This window comes from Wickerhamomyces anomalus (assembly GCF_001661255.1).
Source record: "Wickerhamomyces anomalus NRRL Y-366-8 unplaced genomic scaffold WICANscaffold_8, whole genome shotgun sequence".
NCBI lineage: Eukaryota > Fungi > Ascomycota > Saccharomycetes > Phaffomycetales > Wickerhamomycetaceae > Hansenula > Hansenula anomala.
In genome coordinates this window covers 200256-217530 of record NW_017567117.1, presented here as the reverse complement: position 1 = coordinate 217530, position 17275 = coordinate 200256, and the positions used below count along the sequence as shown (strand labels likewise).

General features: G+C 33.0%; 10 protein-coding genes across 10 annotated transcripts; 6 read left to right on the top strand and 4 right to left on the bottom strand.

Annotated features, from left to right (window-relative positions):
* Nucleotides 1–102: 102 nt before the first annotated feature.
* WICANDRAFT_81650 (protein phosphatase regulator GIP4) lies at nucleotides 103–2715 on the top strand (the record flags this gene model as incomplete). Its single annotated transcript, XM_019185277.1, has 1 exon — nucleotides 103–2715. One exon carries the CDS (start codon nucleotides 103–105, stop codon nucleotides 2713–2715), a length of 2613 nt encoding a protein of 870 aa, XP_019036028.1.
* Nucleotides 2716–2942: 227 nt separating this feature from the next.
* PCS60 (Pcs60p) lies at nucleotides 2943–4523 on the top strand (the record flags this gene model as incomplete). Its single annotated transcript, XM_019182498.1, has 1 exon — nucleotides 2943–4523. One exon carries the CDS (start codon nucleotides 2943–2945, stop codon nucleotides 4521–4523), a length of 1581 nt encoding a protein of 526 aa, XP_019036027.1.
* Nucleotides 4524–4690: 167 nt separating this feature from the next.
* PDB1 (pyruvate dehydrogenase (acetyl-transferring) subunit E1 beta) lies at nucleotides 4691–5818 on the bottom strand (the record flags this gene model as incomplete). Its single annotated transcript, XM_019186023.1, has 1 exon — nucleotides 4691–5818. One exon carries the CDS (start codon nucleotides 5816–5818, stop codon nucleotides 4691–4693), a length of 1128 nt encoding a protein of 375 aa, XP_019036026.1.
* Nucleotides 5819–6454: 636 nt separating this feature from the next.
* Nucleotides 6455–8017, top strand: WICANDRAFT_36920 (uncharacterized protein; the record flags this gene model as incomplete). Its single annotated transcript, XM_019182489.1, has 1 exon — nucleotides 6455–8017. The coding sequence occupies one exon, from the start codon at nucleotides 6455–6457 to the stop codon at nucleotides 8015–8017; it is 1563 nt and encodes a 520-aa protein (XP_019036025.1).
* On the bottom strand, nucleotides 8012–8773 carry SCS3 (Scs3p; the record flags this gene model as incomplete). Its single annotated transcript, XM_019183970.1, has 1 exon — nucleotides 8012–8773. The coding sequence occupies one exon, from the start codon at nucleotides 8771–8773 to the stop codon at nucleotides 8012–8014; it is 762 nt and encodes a 253-aa protein (XP_019036024.1).
* Nucleotides 8774–8969: 196 nt separating this feature from the next.
* SOH1 (mediator complex subunit SOH1) lies at nucleotides 8970–9807 on the top strand (the record flags this gene model as incomplete). Its single annotated transcript, XM_019184240.1, has 3 exons — nucleotides 8970–9005; nucleotides 9058–9291; nucleotides 9345–9807. The coding sequence occupies 3 exons, from the start codon at nucleotides 8970–8972 to the stop codon at nucleotides 9354–9356; spliced, it is 282 nt and encodes a 93-aa protein (XP_019036023.1). The 3' UTR covers nucleotides 9357–9807.
* A 170-nt stretch (nucleotides 9808–9977) lies between these two features.
* PET112 (glutamyl-tRNA(Gln) amidotransferase subunit PET112) lies at nucleotides 9978–11918 on the top strand (the record flags this gene model as incomplete). Its single annotated transcript, XM_019182837.1, has 1 exon — nucleotides 9978–11918. Exon 1 carries the CDS (start codon nucleotides 10398–10400, stop codon nucleotides 11916–11918), a length of 1521 nt encoding a protein of 506 aa, XP_019036022.1. The 5' UTR covers nucleotides 9978–10397.
* A 36-nt stretch (nucleotides 11919–11954) lies between these two features.
* On the bottom strand, nucleotides 11955–12934 carry RPA43 (DNA-directed RNA polymerase I subunit RPA43). Its single transcript, XM_019186631.1, has one exon. It carries the CDS (start codon nucleotides 12699–12701, stop codon nucleotides 11997–11999), a length of 705 nt encoding a protein of 234 aa, XP_019036021.1. The 5' UTR covers nucleotides 12702–12934; the 3' UTR covers nucleotides 11955–11996.
* A 697-nt stretch (nucleotides 12935–13631) lies between these two features.
* On the top strand, nucleotides 13632–15187 carry IKS1 (protein kinase IKS1; the record flags this gene model as incomplete). Its single annotated transcript, XM_019183969.1, has 2 exons — nucleotides 13632–15075; nucleotides 15117–15187. 2 exons carry the CDS (start codon nucleotides 13632–13634, stop codon nucleotides 15185–15187), a joined length of 1515 nt encoding a protein of 504 aa, XP_019036020.1.
* Nucleotides 15188–15326: 139 nt separating this feature from the next.
* WICANDRAFT_36957 (uncharacterized protein) lies at nucleotides 15327–15964 on the bottom strand (the record flags this gene model as incomplete). The annotated part of the gene is made up of 2 exons (XM_019182495.1): nucleotides 15327–15887; nucleotides 15935–15964. Coding segments are annotated over 2 exons (591 nt in total), but the record flags the coding sequence as incomplete, so codon positions are not given.
* Nucleotides 15965–17275: the final 1311 nt, after the last annotated feature.

The following is a 17275-nucleotide window of genomic DNA, read 5'->3' as shown; positions in this document are numbered from 1 at the left end:
ACTCGGTCCATCAGCTCTTATCACTACCCAATACACGTTATCCCGTGTCGTATCATCAACACCCCATCAGATTCAAACCACAATAGACAATAGAACTGGATCATGAACACTGCAAAAGCTGCTGCTGCTGCATCGACCCCAAACGTCAGAGGAAGTGTTTACTTGGACTCTTTCGACGCCAGAATCATTGAGTACCAATATGCAACCATCAAATTACAAGCATTGATAACCCATATAAAGGCATTACAGATCAAGATACGGGTCAATCCATCATTGATTCCCTTGATACACTATATTGTGATATTGAGTGGGCCTTTACTCAATATAAGTGATATACTTTCCAAAAGATTGGAACAAATAGGGAGACTAGTGCCTCTTAATGACCAAAGGAAAGTTGCTCCCTCGGTCAATACTTCTGCATTGAATTTTGAAATTGATGATACCCAGCCTACTGATATTACGTACGACACCAATGCAAAGGAATTACTCCCTATGCTACTAGGTTTATATGAAAATGCATTGGCAATTTATCAAAAAAAATTACAACAGGTTGTATTGGAGAGAGATGCTAATAGAGTTCCTGCTGCGAATGGAGCACCTATTCCAATTGACCTGGCCACTTTCAAGGATATCCTAGAACCATTGGAACTCAATGTTTTTTCAAAATTGCTGATTGAACCTCAAGAATTGGAATCTTTTAAATTCAAAAAAGTACCATTGGTGATTGATTCAATAAATAAAAGCATCAAAGTCTTGGAAGAGTATGTTCAGCAATTACAAACTTTTAAACAAAAACCAAATGACTCCGTTTTGAAAAGGCTACCGTATTGGAACTATACAATTCATAGAATTTTTGCATCATTTGTTAAATTATCGGAATTATACACAATCCTAAGGAAATTCGGAAGAGAATTATATTTACCAGTTGATGAATATTTGCATAATCCTAAAATCTTACACAATAATGTGAAATTGGAACTATCATTGAATGAAGCTGATGATTTTTTGAAAAATACAAGAAAAAACCAAAATTTGGTGTTTACTTTAGCAAAAGCCACTAGACAAGGTTCTTATTTCCATGTTAAAAGTTCAATAATCATAGAGTTTATCAATACGTTGGCACCCTCCGTGTCATTAGTGTCTAAATTGTCATTAGTCGTTTTGACTTTAACTAAAAATTGGGAATTGGCTGAATCAAAATTATTGAAAATTGAACAAGAGATGAAACAAAGAGAGAAAAACTCTAGAGTTTCCTCACCAACATCACCAACCAGTGGTGAATCATTGAATGCTAAAAAATTGGAAGTTCTATTCAATCCTGAAAAGAATAAACAATCTCAAGAATATATTGCCAAGCAACAAAGAGAACGTGAAAAAAGTGCATTAGAGGACCGTATTGCTAAAGAAAAATTGGAAAAGGAAAAACAATTACTTGAGGAACAAAGAGCTAAAAGGAGAGTTGAAGAAAGAGAAAGACAACTAAGAGAAAAATTGACTAAGGAACGTGGTGATCTTTCACCAAATGTTTCAAGACAAGGTTCTATTAGAAAAGCAACAGCTATTACTAGAGCTAGATCAAATAGTAACAGCTCTGTTTCATCAAATTCAAGTGCATCTTCATTAAATGCTCTGACACGTACAGATTCCTTAGGAAGTCTAAAAGTTTCATCACCAACTGCATTGAGTCGTACTTCATCATTACAGAAAAGACCTGCATCTGTTTATATTTCCAGTCCAGCGTTTGATATAAGGACACAACTAAGACGACAAGCAGCTGCTTCTGCTAAAGAGGCTCCTTCCAACACAACAACTGCTTCGCCTGTTGGTAATCGTCGTCGTTCACAATCATTACAATCATCATTGCCATCTACTCAACAGAATAATTCAATGTTGGCAGCCGCTGCTGGCGCTGCAGCCTTGAAGCAGGAGAGACATTCTTCATTAAAATCCAAAACTGAAATAACCCATGAACAAGTCATGCAATACAGACAACAACATCAACAACATTTACAAGTGAAGCCATCGAAACCTCATTCTCGCAGTCCTTCACCATTAAGAACAAAATCACCAAAGAGTAATACTGAATTACCGAACATTAATGAGTTGACATTAGATGATACTCCATCTAAATCAAAACCACCATTAAAATCAGCATTAGCATCCAAGAAACCTTCCCAACCTGCACCAACATCACCAACTCCACAGTCTGCCAATTTAGCAATACCTGATTTGGTTAATGAAACTACTTCAGAATCTTCAGATAGTACATATGATCATTTGAACCAAGATACCGGGTCTCCAAAGAGCTTAGAAACAATCAAACCAGATACCAAGGAACCATCAACTCAACACTTTGAACCAGATTTGGAGATTGAACCATCAAAACCCATAGTTAAAAAAGTTCGTTTCACTGGTGTTCCTGATGAAATTGAAGAGGAAAAACCGAAAAGGAAAGGTTGGATACGACCACCAAAAATACAGTCACCATTTGCAGCAACTTCTTCCCATAATAAAGGGACTCGTTCAGCATTATCTACGGCTGCTGATGCCTTACAACAAGAACGTATGATATTTCATAATATCAAAAGAGGTGAATTGGATGTAAACACTGGTAATATTGTTATCCCTAATACTAGTAATAAAAGGGTCATGAACACATTGGCAGCCTCCACTAATAACAACCATCGCTTAGGAAGGTGGAGACTTGGGAAATAAAGGAATGGAATTTTTATGATTACAAGTACATTTAAAATTGTAGAGTTTACATAGAATTTGTTGTACCGGTCCGAGCGCATCCGACTCTCAGGCACATGACCGGGCCGACCCCAGGTTTTTCAGGAGATTTCTGTTTGAGCAAATGAAGATGGTATAAAAGATGAAAAATTCAGCACTTTAATTTGTATTGCGCATTATTATATCAACAACTTTACAAGATTTCAAAGATGTCAACTTTTATTGATCAAATCAGAATCTCAGAGAACACCTCAATCATCATTCCTGATGGTCCTCAGCTCAGTTATAAAGAACTTGGTGATGTTACTGGACATTTACAAACTTTATTCACCAATACATTATCTCCATTATACCATTTAGCTAAACCACAAACCTCAATTGCCATTTCATTAGTTAATAACTTGGAACTTGTTAGTTCATTCTTGGCCATCACAAATGCTTCAAGAATAGCTGCTCCTTTGAATCCAAACTATAAAAAAAATGAGTTTGATTTTTATCTCGATGATTTAAATGCAAAAGCTGTTATTTTACCAAAAGGTGCACATAATGATAAATCAAGTGCAATTTTCCAAAGTGCTAAAGAACATAACGTTTTATTAGTGGAGACTTGGTGGGATGATAAAAGAAGACGTGTCGAATATGAAGTTTTCAATCATACTGCATCCAAACCATTATATTCTTCATTGAACCAACCGGTCTTTGTCAATAATTATGATGTCTTCCCTGGAACTGCTAAACCTGATGAAGTTGCATTAATTTTACACACTTCAGGTACTACAGGCCGTCCAAAAACAGTCCCTTTAACTCATGCAAACATTTCTAAATCAATGGATAATATTGCAAATACTTATAAATTAACTAAGAATGACAAGACATATATAGTTATGCCTTTGTTTCATGTCCATGGTTTAATTGGTGCCCTATTATCAACATTACATACTCAAGGCTCTGTTATTATTCCAACACGTTTCAGTGCTCATAAGTTTTGGGATGATTTTGTTAAATATGGTGCAACTTGGTATTCAGCAGTTCCAACTATTCATTTAATCCTTTTGAACACAGAATTACCATCACCATTACCACCAATCCGTTTCATTAGATCATGTTCAAGTGCCTTAGCTCCAGCTACGTTCCACAAATTGGAAAAGGCATTGAATGCTCCAGTCCTAGAAGCTTATGCCATGACCGAGGCTTCACATCAAATGACTTCGAACAATTTACCACCAGGTGAAAGAAAACCAGGTACTGTGGGTCAAGGTCAAGGTGTTGAAATTGTTATTTTGAATGATCAAGGAAAAATTTTACCTCAAGGTTCCATTGGTGAAGTTTCTATTAAAGGTAGTAATGTTACACATGGTTATGCAAATAATCCAAAAGCGAATGCAGAATCATTCACTAATGGATATTTCAGAACTGGTGATCAAGGTTATTTAGATGGTGATAAATTCTTGGTTTTAACTGGTCGTATCAAAGAATTGATTAATCGTGGTGGTGAAAAGATTAGTCCAATTGAATTGGATGGTGTCTTGTTGGGACATCCAAAAGTTGATGAAGCTGTTGCATTTGGAGTTCCTGATGAGAAATATGGCCAGGCTGTTAATGCAGCTATTGTTTTAAAGAAAGGTGAAGAATTAAGTGCAAAGGAATTGCAAAGTTTTGTTGGTGAGAAATTGGCTAAGTTTAAAGTTCCAACTAAATTCTTCTTTATTGATAAATTACCAAAGACTGCAACTGGTAAGATTCAAAGAAGAAAGATTGCTGAAGTGTTTGCATCGAAATCAAAGTTGTGATGTTTTACAAAACGTATATGTCATTTACAGCATTCATTTATTTTACTTTCATTTTAAATGTTAATTTGCCTTGGTTTTGTTTCTTTACTTCATTTCACTCTATGTTTTCAATCTTTTTTTTTAATTAGGATAAATAATATGATATTAAATAATTACATTTGTTATGTTTATAAAGACAAAACTTTTCTAGCAGCTCTCAAGATGGTTGGAGGATCTGGGAATGCGAAATCTTCCAATTCTTTAGCATATGGAGTTGGTACTTCAGCACCTGTAACTCTTTCAACTGGAGCATCTAAGTAATCAAAAGCTTCACTTTCCATGATTTGAGCACAGATTTCAGAACCAACACCGAAAGCTGGGAACCCAGCTTCAACAGTGATTAAATGGTTAGTTTTTTTAACAGATTCAACAATGGTTGGGACATCTAAAGGTTTAATAGATCTTAAGTTGATAACTTCAGCACTAACACCATATTCTTCTTGTAAAGTCTTTGCGGTTTCTAAAGCATAACCAACGTTTCTTGTATGAGTAACAATTGAAATATCAGAACCTTCTCTTTCAATTTTAGCTTTACCAATTGGTAAAACGAAATCAGGACTTAGAACTTCTTCACTAACTTCAAAAGCTTCACCGTAAAGCATTTCATTTTCCAAGATAATAGTTGGATTTGGATCTCTAATGGCAGCTTTAACTAAACCTCTATGATCTTCAGCGGAATATGGAGAAACAACTTTCAAACCTGGGATTGAACCATACCAAGCAGAATAATCTTGAGAATGTTGAGCGGCAACACCAGCAGCAGCACCATTTGGACCTCTGAAGGTGATGTTACAAGGTTGGATACCACCAGACATGTAATAAGTTTTAGCAGCAGAGTTAATGATTTGATCAATTGATTGCATTGCAAAATTAAAAGTCATAAATTCCACAACAGGTTTCAAACCTGCTAAAGCAGCACCTACAGCTAAACCTGTGAACCCCATTTCAGTGATTGGAGTATCAACAACTCTTTTTTCACCAAATCTATCTAATAAACCTCTAGTGATTTTATAAGCACCTTGATATTGAGCAACTTCTTCACCCATGATGAATACTTCATCATCACGATCCAATTCTTCAGCTAAAGCGGAATTGATGGCATCACGAACGGTTAATTTGGTTGGTTCAGCTTTAGTTGAGTTTAATCTGTTATTGATAAAAGCGGATTGTAAACCAGCTTTTGCTAAGTTTTGTCTTTGAACTAAAGATGAAGCTAATTTAGCAGTTTGAGCAACTTGTGATAATTTACTAACCATCTTTCTGTATTGAATATTTAGGTGGAAAAGGATATGTGAGGACGGAGTGGGATCAATTGGAATCAAAATAACACCAACAACAACAAACTGCACACAAGATTTTAATCTATCAAACCAAAAAAAGTTTATACAAATGTTCAGTTCTCGATAAACCTCCTAAATTTTCAGATTTTGATTTTTTTTGGTGTTTTACTCGGTCGCTCATAAAGAAAAAAAAAAAAAAAGAATCGGGAAAAGCTCGAAGACGTGGGATAATTGGCAGATTTTGGGAAGAAAAGAGTGGATTTGGGAGAAAAAGAGGGTAAAGATGGATGAATTTAGAGATTACGATGATTCCATTGAAAAGAGAGGATCATATAGTTATAATATCCCTTTTCCCCCGTCCAAATAGCTCAGACATTACCCTTAGTACCAGGAACATCCTGTTTTTGCGTGGGAGACTCTGCTCCATCAACTGATTCCATTGGCCGCATTGGGTAATAAAGTGGAACGTGATATTCACGTGGATGGTCACCTGATTCAAGATGTCGATGATGTAATCAAATTTCCAAATTCAATTTTAAAGGCTTGATTTAAATCTCAAAACATTATCGATACAATCCAGTATTAAAGGGTCCAGATCCGTAAGTTGTAACCATGAGCATCAACGAGACGGAGTTCAAGAACATAGCAGACTCTACAAACATAGAACTCCTACCGTTGCACAACAGAAAATCAACCCAGTCTCCAAGTCTTCATAATGCCCATACAAATATTCATGATCATAACCATATCAAATTAGAATCATCCACTCCACAATTACCCTTGGCTGATCGTCCACAATTCATACTATTAGTCATTCTTTACCTATTACAAGGTATCCCAGTTGGGTTGGCTTTCGGTTCTATACCTTTTTTACTAAAATCTCAATTATCATATTCTCAAGTTGCATTTTTTTCATTAGCTTCATATCCATATTCTTTAAAATTGATATGGTCTCCAATAGTGGATGCTCTTTTTTGGAGTAAATTGGGACGTAGGAAAAGTTGGGTTATCCCCGTGCAATGTGTTAGTGGGTTGGTCTTGTGTTATTTAGGTAATGTTATGGATCAATTGATTTTAAAACCTGAGGAAAATTTAACAAAGATTACAATTGGGTTTTTCTCATTAGTTATGCTTTGTGCAACTCAAGATATTGCAGTGGATGGTTGGGCATTAACTATTTTGAGTGAACAAGGGTTGAGTTATGCCTCCACTGCACAAACGGTGGGGTTAAATACTGGTTATTTTATGAGTTTTACTGTTTTTTTAGCATTCAATTCTTCGGGGTTTTCAAATAAATATTTGAGATCAATCCCACAAGAATTGGGCGTGTTATCATTGAATTCATATCTTAAATTTTGGGGTGTGATGTATTTATTAGTTACAGTTTATGTTTTTTATAAAGTTCAAGAAGATCCAAGAAGAAAAGATAGATTAACTTCAAATGATAATTCTGGTTTCACTGCATTGAAAGGGGTTTATAAAACAATGTTTCAAGTTTTAAGATTACCAGCAATTAAAACATTTATAACATTACATTTGATTTCTAAAATTGGTTTTTTAGTTAATGAAAGTGCAACTAATTTAAAATTATTAGAAAAGGGTTTTGCAAGAGAAGATTTAGCAATTACAGTATTGATTGATTTCCCATTTGAAATCATATTTGGTTATTATGTTGCTAAATGGTCAACTGGTAAAAATTCATTAACACCATGGTTATATGCTTATTTAGGAAGATTAACTGCAGCTATTTTGGCACAAATAATTGTCTACATGTTTCCTGAATCAGGTCAAGTTACCAAGACTTATTTCATTTTGGTTATATTACATCATTTATTAGGATCTTTTATGTCTACTATTCAATTTGTTTCAATTAGTGCATTCCATACACAGATTTCAGATCCTTTAATTGGTGGGACTTATATGACTTTACTAAATACAATTTCCAACTTGGGTGGGCAATGGCCAAAATTTATCATTTTAAATATGATTGATTTTTTCACAATTAAAGAATGCACTGAAGATGATAAATGTACAACCATTAGAGATGGTTATTATGTTACAAACTGGATTTGTATAACCTTAAGTATAATTATTTTTTTCACATGGATCAAGAAAAAAGTTGAAATTTTGCAAAAACTACCAAAAAGTGCATGGAGAGTGAAAGAACCTTTATGAAACCATTCTTGGAATAGTATACACCAATACACCTAGACACCCTGCAATCAACCCACTCATTTGCTCAATAAATGAATGGAAATGAATACTTGTAGTTAACAACATCCACCACCATAACCATAATAATGCTAATGTAAACACAATTGAATGATTTAAAACATATTTTAATCTATTTTGAATTGTTAATTGATTTCTAAAACCTGTAATGAAACTTTGTAATTCTTGCAATATATTTGTATTCAATATTTCGAACCATAACACTAAAGAACCAACAACTAATAAAAAAACATGGCCACTTGGATCATGACCACCTTTCCAATGACCTTTAACTTTCCTACAAACAACACTTCCAATCCCATCCAATGCACCGTGTAGCCCAATATCATAATCACAAACACCACCAGTCCATATAAACACTCTATCCATTAAAGGTAATCCGAAAAATGATTGTGTAAAACACCACCACCAAACTGTTATTATGGATAATCTGATAAATGCTCGTTGTATAGATTTCCCATGTTGCAAGACAAAATATACATCAACAAGACATGTCCAAAACCAACCTTTTTTCACAAATAGTACATTCAACAAGTTGTGTTTATTTGTATAATAGTTGTTAACAATCTCTGGAGAGGAATGATAAATGATTTGTCCCAAGAGGATTGTTATTGGGTATATTGATATTGCTATGAGTTCTTGGTTTGAGAGTCTTAAAGAATGAGATAGTCTCGATAATGCATTTGATTGGATAGCCATGATCAAGAATACTATTGAAGCTATTTGGATCTTTTTCTTTGATCTGATGGCAATGTTTTTTAGTTGAAATGTGTCAAAATTTTGTTCGAGGAAATGAAGTGGTGTTGGGATGTTTTCGATTTTTTGAGCAGTTCTCGAAATTTGAACTTTTTGACCCTTAATCAACCTCAAATTAAACCAATTTCAAAGAGCCAAAATGGAATTGCCAACGAGATGGGAAGTGGAATTGGAAGTGAGTTGTTTACTGCTTTGGTTGTGGGTTTTTGGTACTAATTTTTTTCAAGTTTGTGCAAGCATTAGCCAATTTACAATATCTTAATTTTCTTGCACAGAATAAATACCTACAAGATTCAAATTTCCTACATTATCTCAAATATTTGGAATACTGGAGGAAACCAGAATATGCCAAATACTTGGTGTACCCAAACTGTCTACATATCTTGACCCTTTTACAAACTGAACAATTTAGAGAACAAATATTAAGAGCAGATGTTGCAGGTGTTATTATGAATGATATGGTTGATAGATGGAAAGAACCACAATTAACATTTGCACCAACACCTTTGAAAAGTGCAGATGGTAATAAAGAAATAGAGAGTAATACAGATCAACCAACCACATAGATTTATCCTATACAACTTTTTTAATCTCTTCAATATCAACACCATCCAATAATTTATCAATCTTGGAATGATCACCAACTAGTCCCAATATTTTCAACAATTTACTAGTTTCCACTCCAAGGTAACGTTCACGATCACTAGCTTGCACTGAATCTATTGAAGAGTTTTGAATATCTTCAACTTTGCCAAATAACTCTTGTGATAATTTAACAAGATAATATATGGTTTCATCCAATGGTTCCAATTGTTTCCTTATATCTGTTTGTTGTTCAATAAATAAGATTGCATTCTGATAAATTCTTAATAGTTTAATGATTTTATTTGCTTTCCTTACTTGTATCATTAATAATCTTTTAATTTTCAATTCATATTCAATTTTTTTCAAACTTTCTCTTATCTGTAGATCTAATTCCACTGATTTTTGCTCTGCGTTTGATATAATACATTCTTGATGTTTTAATCTAACTGGTAATTCATTAGGGATGGTTAAAATATTTCTTAACGCGTATAATTCAAATTTATCAAAATTATGATCTAATGTGTTTTCCAATAATGTTTCCAATTTAGCAGTGCCATGTTCTATCTCTATTGTTAGATCCATCTCTTTGGGTTGATGGCTCAATAGATAATCCTCAACAGCAGTGGTACATTTATACATTATCCCATTGACAGCATTGATGATATCGTCGATTAACGCGATCGGTGGGAATCCTAGGTGTTCAGTGAGGAGCTCGGTGGTGCGAGCATCTGGAGCAGACATTATGAATTTCTTGGTTTATTTGGTGACTATTCTTTTCAACTGTTTTCAAATACTTTTCAATTGTTTTCACTTTTTTGTTTATAAATTCAAAATGTAAACAAAAAAAAGGATTCGCGAAACATCGCGAAATGTCGCGAATTCGTTTTCTGTTTTGTTTTGATCATCATAAAAATTTGGTTAAAAGCTTGAAATTTAGAAACCCATTCATTTTTATACCAAACCCACCACTATTTCTTTGAAAATGCTTCGATGCTATAGATCATTCTCCACTTCTGGGATAATACGGAAGAAATACCAATTAACCCCAGGTTTTGACTTGAAATGTGGGCTAGAAATTCATTCTCAACTAGATACAACCCATAAACTATTCTCATTATCTAAAACTTCATTCCAATCCTCTCCAAACTCCAAAATCTCATATTTTGATGCCTCATTACCTGGTACACAACCCACTTTAAATCCAGAACCTTTATTATTTGCCTTGAAAGCTGCCAAGGCACTCAATTCAGACATCAATACCAACTCAACATTTGATAGAAAGCATTATTTCTATGGTGATCAACCAATGGGGTACCAAATAACTCAACATTATCAACCATATGCTAAAAACGGATTCTTGAAGTTATTACCTCATGATGGTGTACAGAAGGAGAAAATTATAAATATTGAACAAATTCAAATTGAACAAGATACAGGGAAATCGGTATATACTGAATTTGATAATCAAGCATTCTCTAAAATTGATTTAAACAGAACAAATACTCCATTGATTGAATTAGTTACGAAGCCTGATTTCACAAATCCAGAAGAAATTAGAATTTTCATCAAAAAATTTCAAAATTTAGTTAGACATTTAAAGATTTGTACAGGTGATTTAGAAACAGGTGCAATGAGAGTTGATGTTAATATATCAATAAATAATGGACATCGTGTGGAATTGAAGAATTTATCCACCACGAGTGCAGTGATTCAAGCTGTTAAGTATGAATATCAAAGACAAATAGATTTAGTTAAATCTGGAGAATCAGTTGTTCAAGAGACAAGAGGTTGGAATGGTGCTAAGACTGTTAGGTTAAGAACTAAAGAAGCAGCTTTAGATTATAGATATATGCCAGATCCTGAATTAGCTTCCATCTGTTTGGAAGATGATATTGAAACCAAACTAGTTTTACCAAAATTACCAGATGCCCTATTGGATGAATTAAGAAATGATCCTTATAATCTAAGTGTTAAAGATGCAACTATTCTAACACATGATTTACAACTACTAGATTATTATTTTGCGTTATTTGGGAAGACCGTTTTGGGTGATGTCTCAGTGGAGAGTAAATTACCAGGGAATTGGTTAATTCATGAATTATTAGGTGGGTTCACTAAATTAAATCTACCTTTTGATCAAAATTTAATACCAGTTGATAAATTAAGTGAATTATTAATTGCAATCCAATTGGAAAAAATTACAAAATCAAGTGCAAAACTATTATTACAACATTTAATGAATAATCCTCAAGATCTAGAAACACCAATCTTGAATTTAATTCAAGAATTTGATTTAGGAAAACAAGATACTGTTGATTTAAATGAAATTGATACAATAGTACAAGATGTGATGACTCAACATGAGAATATTGTTCAAGATTTACAAAATGGGAAAAAATTGAATTCAATCAAATTTTTGATTGGACAATGTATGAGACAAAGTCAAGGAAAGATAAAGCCAAATATCTTTGAAAATAGATTAAAAGAGATAATAGGAATATAAGAAAAAAACTGTACATAGAAAATTTTTCGTTTTGAACCTCTATTTAATATACAAAATGCAAATACTTTTAAATTTTATTCAATCAGAATCTGAATCATCATCTTCACTTGAAGAATTTTGTGCAACAACTTCATCATCTTCATCACTACTATTTGCATTATCATAAGTTGGAACTTCTTCTTTGACTTCATCAGGAACAATAGTATCTAAAGCACTATCTTCAAATACAATTTTTTTATTCAATCCAGGTGTAACTGGTAATGCTTCTAATTCTGAACCTGGTTTGATTAAAGAACCTTCCACTGAAACAACTCTACCTGATGTGTGAATTCTTCTAATTGTGAATTTTATTTTCCCATCAATTGGTATTTCATTTTCATCAACCCATTGACCTAATGATTGGAATTTTTTACTCCCTGTGTTTTGATCATCTTCATTATTATTATTATTCTCTTCAAATTCATCAGCTTGGTTTGGAATGAAGGTCCAATTTTCAGGTATGAAATTCTTCTTTATACTTGCATTAAAAGTATCATTAATTAATAACCCAATATGAGATGGTGATTGCATATAGATTAATCCTTCAACAACATCACCAACTGAAGGACACCATACGAGTAATTCAACATTTATCCAAAAAAACGCAAAGGGACTATGAGCGTTTAATTTAGCAACAACAACTTGATCATCATTTTCATCTTTCCCATAATGTTCTTCACTTAGTTTTAAATTATCATATCCTATAACAACACCATTTGCCGGTGCGAAATGTTTCATAATCATGGAGTCTAGATGCTGGGCTTTTATACCTTCTAGAGGTTTATTTGTATATATTGGAGCTAATGAAAGGTATAAACTAGTTTTAATTTTTTTAAAACATTCACTTAATCCATCTTTTTTATTCACAGGGTTTGCACTTTCGGATATCTTGCTTGTTTGTTTTCTCTTTGTGGTTTGGGAACCGTATGAGTCTGAAGAGACAGCACTTCTCTTTCTAGTGACCTCAGACATTGTGGATTTGGGTCAAAAAGTGTAAGCTTTCAATTATTTAAACTTGACGTTTATTACCTTTAAAATCAAATAAAAAAATTTAAAAAAAATTTCAAGATGAGTTCGCGGGTTCCATAACCATTTCCTTTTTGGGACAGGATTTTTGACACTAAATTAGATGGGGGATAATTCAAGAAAAGAATAAATGAGATGGGTTATTTATTAGCATATAATAGTATGTGTAAGATATAGTTTTTAATGGTACTAGTATTGTGTCATTTGAACGTGTTTTGAAATTTTCGTTAATTCAATAATTGTAAGAAATTGAAATGAAAAATTAAGAGAATAACTTCAAAATTTTCAGAAATAGTGAGAAATTCAGAAAAACAAGAGAATCACTAAATGAAACAAAGATAATAGTAATTCACCCTCTGATAGTCCATAAATCAAATCATTTTACTCACAGTATATTAAATCCTGTTCAAATCTTTTATCTTATTGACTTCCCAATCTGGAAACTTCCCCAATCTGGCCATTAATTCCCCTGTTTTCCCGAGATCGAATAAACGTACAAAAATCAAATTTTTAATTTTGACACATTCCAATTTTCAGTGTTGAAACAGCCATTCGATGAATTACAAACTAGATCATCATTCCAATGAGTCTTATATTGTATGGTGACGATACACGGGGAAATACAGACATCAACGTGATCTTGTAAGTATGAATTCATTATTATCAAATGTTCATAATCTAACCCCAGGTTTTGTTAGAAATGACCCATTAAGAAATGCAGTTGTTCTTCACAATAAAATCACCAATGAATTATCTGTTGTGAGCACCATTTCACCTCCTGTGGATCATGAACTCATTCCATATCAAGGGGAATCAGCTAGTCCAGTTATTGAGATTGGGAGGATGAGGAAGTGCCCCCATTGTGGACGAGTTTTCGAAGAAGGTTCAGCATCATCAACATCATCACAAACTGGTAATAACAACAATGCTAAAGCTTTTGATGCTGGTACTGATGATTCATTCATTGATTCGAATTATTTTAGACTGTTGGGTAATAGCTCGATTTCTGGTGAGGGTGCTACAAACAACTTACCAGATTCATTATTTACTCAAGGTTATTTTAACAAGTTTTTCAAAGAAATTGAATTATTAGGACGTGGAGCTCGTGGTTCAGTTTATAAAGTTGAACATATCTTGAATGGAGTCTCTTTAGGATTTTTCGCAATGAAGAAGATTACAATTGGTGATGATTCAAAATGGTTATTAAAAGTTTTGAAAGAAGTTACAATGCTTTGTAAGATTAGTTTCAATAATAATAATCTTGTTAATTATAATCATGTTTGGTTGGAGATTTCAAGTATTAATGATTTTGGACCCAAGATCCCATGTGCCTATATATTACAACAATATTGTTCAGGAGGTAATTTGGAAGAGTTTATAATAAATTTACAAAATCCTATATTAAAACCTCATGAATTGAAAAAATGGAAATTATCACACAAAAGACAACAATTAAAAGGGAGATTATTGAATAATGATGAAATTTTATTGATCTTCCAACAAATAGTTTCAGGTGTTTATGAATTACATAAAAACCATATAATTCATAGAGATTTAAAACCATCAAATTGTTTATTAGCAGAACCTTATTTTACAGATTTTACACAATTAGAGTCTGATATTTCCAAAATACCTACAATTTTAGTTAGTGATTTTGGTGAAAGTCAATTAGAAGGTGAATTTAGAAATGCAACGGGTGCAACAGGCACGTTAGAATATACTGCACCAGAACTATTAAATTTCAATGATGATAATGTTCCACAATTTAATAAAAAAACTGATGTTTATGCATTAGGGATGATCTTATACTTCATGTGTTTTGGTAAATTACCATATGAATATTCAAATGAAGTTGAGTTGTTGAAAAATGAAATTAAAGGATCAAATGAATTGATGATGATTGATAGAGAAGATTTATTACCAGAGCTTAAGTATCTGATAAAGAATCTAACTTCAAAAAACCCAGATGAGAGAATGTCTGTTAGTGAAATACTTGATGTTTTGGCAAGATTTGATCATTTGGAGAAAAATGAAAAGGAAGAGGAAAAAATAGATAACCCCCAACCTCTTCGAAGATTATCATTGACTGATGGTGGGGATAGATTTAGTGCACTCATGAAAATATCTAGAAAGCACCAATTAAAATTACTTGTTGGCCTATTGAATTTGTTAATTTTGAGCTCTATCCATCACCAAGTGTTTAAATATAGTTTCATCTTTGCCATTGGGTTAACGATTAATCAAGATATCCAAAATTCCTACATTTTAACAATCATTATGATTATTACATCAATTATATTAAACATTTACAATTACATAGTACAATAAACCTGCTTACCACCTTTAACAATTACATGATTTCCCATTATTAAACACTCTTGAATTTAAATCCACAAGCCCAGAACCTCCATTAGCATTACCATTATTATCACCATCAATCAAATCTTGAGTTTTGAACAATTCTTCTGGTAAATCCTGTGCAATTGTTTCAAATAATTTATCAACATTTTCACCAGTTTTAGCACTAGTTTCAATGTATGAAAGATTCTTATCATTTTTATTTATAAAATCCATAATCTTTGCATCCTCAATCAAATTTGAAGATGGTTTATTTTTCAAATCTAATTTATTCCCCACGATTTTAATAATTAAATTCTCAGGAGCTTGTAAATTTAACTCATTTTCCCATTTAATCATCTTGTCAAAACTTTGAGAATCTGTTAAATCAAACATCAATATAGCAGCATTAGCATTTCTGTAATACATGGGTGCTAGCGACTTATAACGTTCTTGTCCTGCAGTATCCCATATTTCAAACTTTATACTGGTTTGAGGATCTAGTTGAATTGTCTTCGTTATGAATGCAGCACCTATCGTAGATTCTCTAAACTCATCAAATGTGTTCTATTTGGTTAGTATGGAAAGAAGTCCAATAAAAGATATAAACTCACCTTGACAAACCTCTGTACTATTGAACTCTTTGAAAATTATAAATCAGTATACTATGCCTCAGATCTTTAATCTATTGTACTCACTTTCCCAACAGCAGAATCACCTTTAACAATTGTTAGTTTTTGGCCTGGAAAAAAACAGAGACAGGGGTTCACTCACCTAGAAGCACAAGCTTAATATGGGCATATCTCTTTGGTTCTTCACTCATGTCGTAGTTTCAAGGAAACGCTATCAGTTTTTTGCTGGTTTTAATGTTGATGTTTTCCTTAAAATTGTGGATTTTCAAGTTTCGCGAATTTGGTTTTTTTTTTGATTTTTGTTGATTTTGAGATTTTTCAAGTTAAAACATGATGAATTTGATCATTAAGAAGTTGAAATATGTTACTGAGATGGTATTCTACCAAGCCAGGCTTGAAAGAAGTGAGTGTTTTGAGTAGGGATGATATACTCTCTGCTTTTCCTGGGTTCAAACCGATGAGAATTGAGTGAGATTTACTAACAACTATTGAATAGTTTCTGCATCAACAAAAAGTGAAGAATTTTTACAGACAAGTGATGAGAAGTGTTTATGGTGAGTGTTGAAGGTTAGTTAATATGAAATAGAAGGATGCTAACTGTATACAGAACAGAAAGAGCCAATGAAGACTGAATTGAGAGAGTATGCCAAAAGTGAATTCCATGCCCAAGGAAACAACTTGACGTTGGATGACCAGAAATACTTGTTGTCGATTGGAGAGAGACAGTATCATAGCATTAAATCATCGCTAGAGAGTGCTAAATAATTGCTATTTATTATATTTATCATATTTATCATATTTATTACTCAGAAAGAGCTATTTTCATGGAAACCTGGTCAATTTTGAAGCTAAAACCACCGTTTGAAAGCCTAAACAATACAGAATCACCTCAAAAGGACCATACACATTATATATCTCAATCATATCATCCAATCATTAATTCCAATCTGTATTCATTCTGTCTCGTGGTGTCCGGATGTACTCCAATTCGCGATAAGATAACGAAGGCAAAAAAAAAACAAAACAAAACAAAACAAAACAAAAAGCATCAATTCAAATGGTTAACAAGACCAATTTTGAAGATGACAATGAGTGATTCTTTTAGATATCGTGTTGATCTGAAGCCATCTGATGGGATAAACGAGATCAGTGAGTGAGGAAATGATCATTTGCCTACGAATAAACATTCTAACAATTACTAGAACTGGGGTCTTCATTATATGATGTTTTAAACCATTTATTATCTCAAGGTTTCAACTTGAAATTCATATTCAGTGAACAAGAAATATTAGAGACCCCATATGTGGTATTGGTTAAGCAATT

What these genes read in the sequence shown, in the direction of transcription:
- RPA43 (XM_019186631.1), bottom strand. Translation starts at nt 12,701, where the DNA reads ATGATTATGAAACATTTCGCACCGGCAAATGGTGTTGTTATAGGATAT.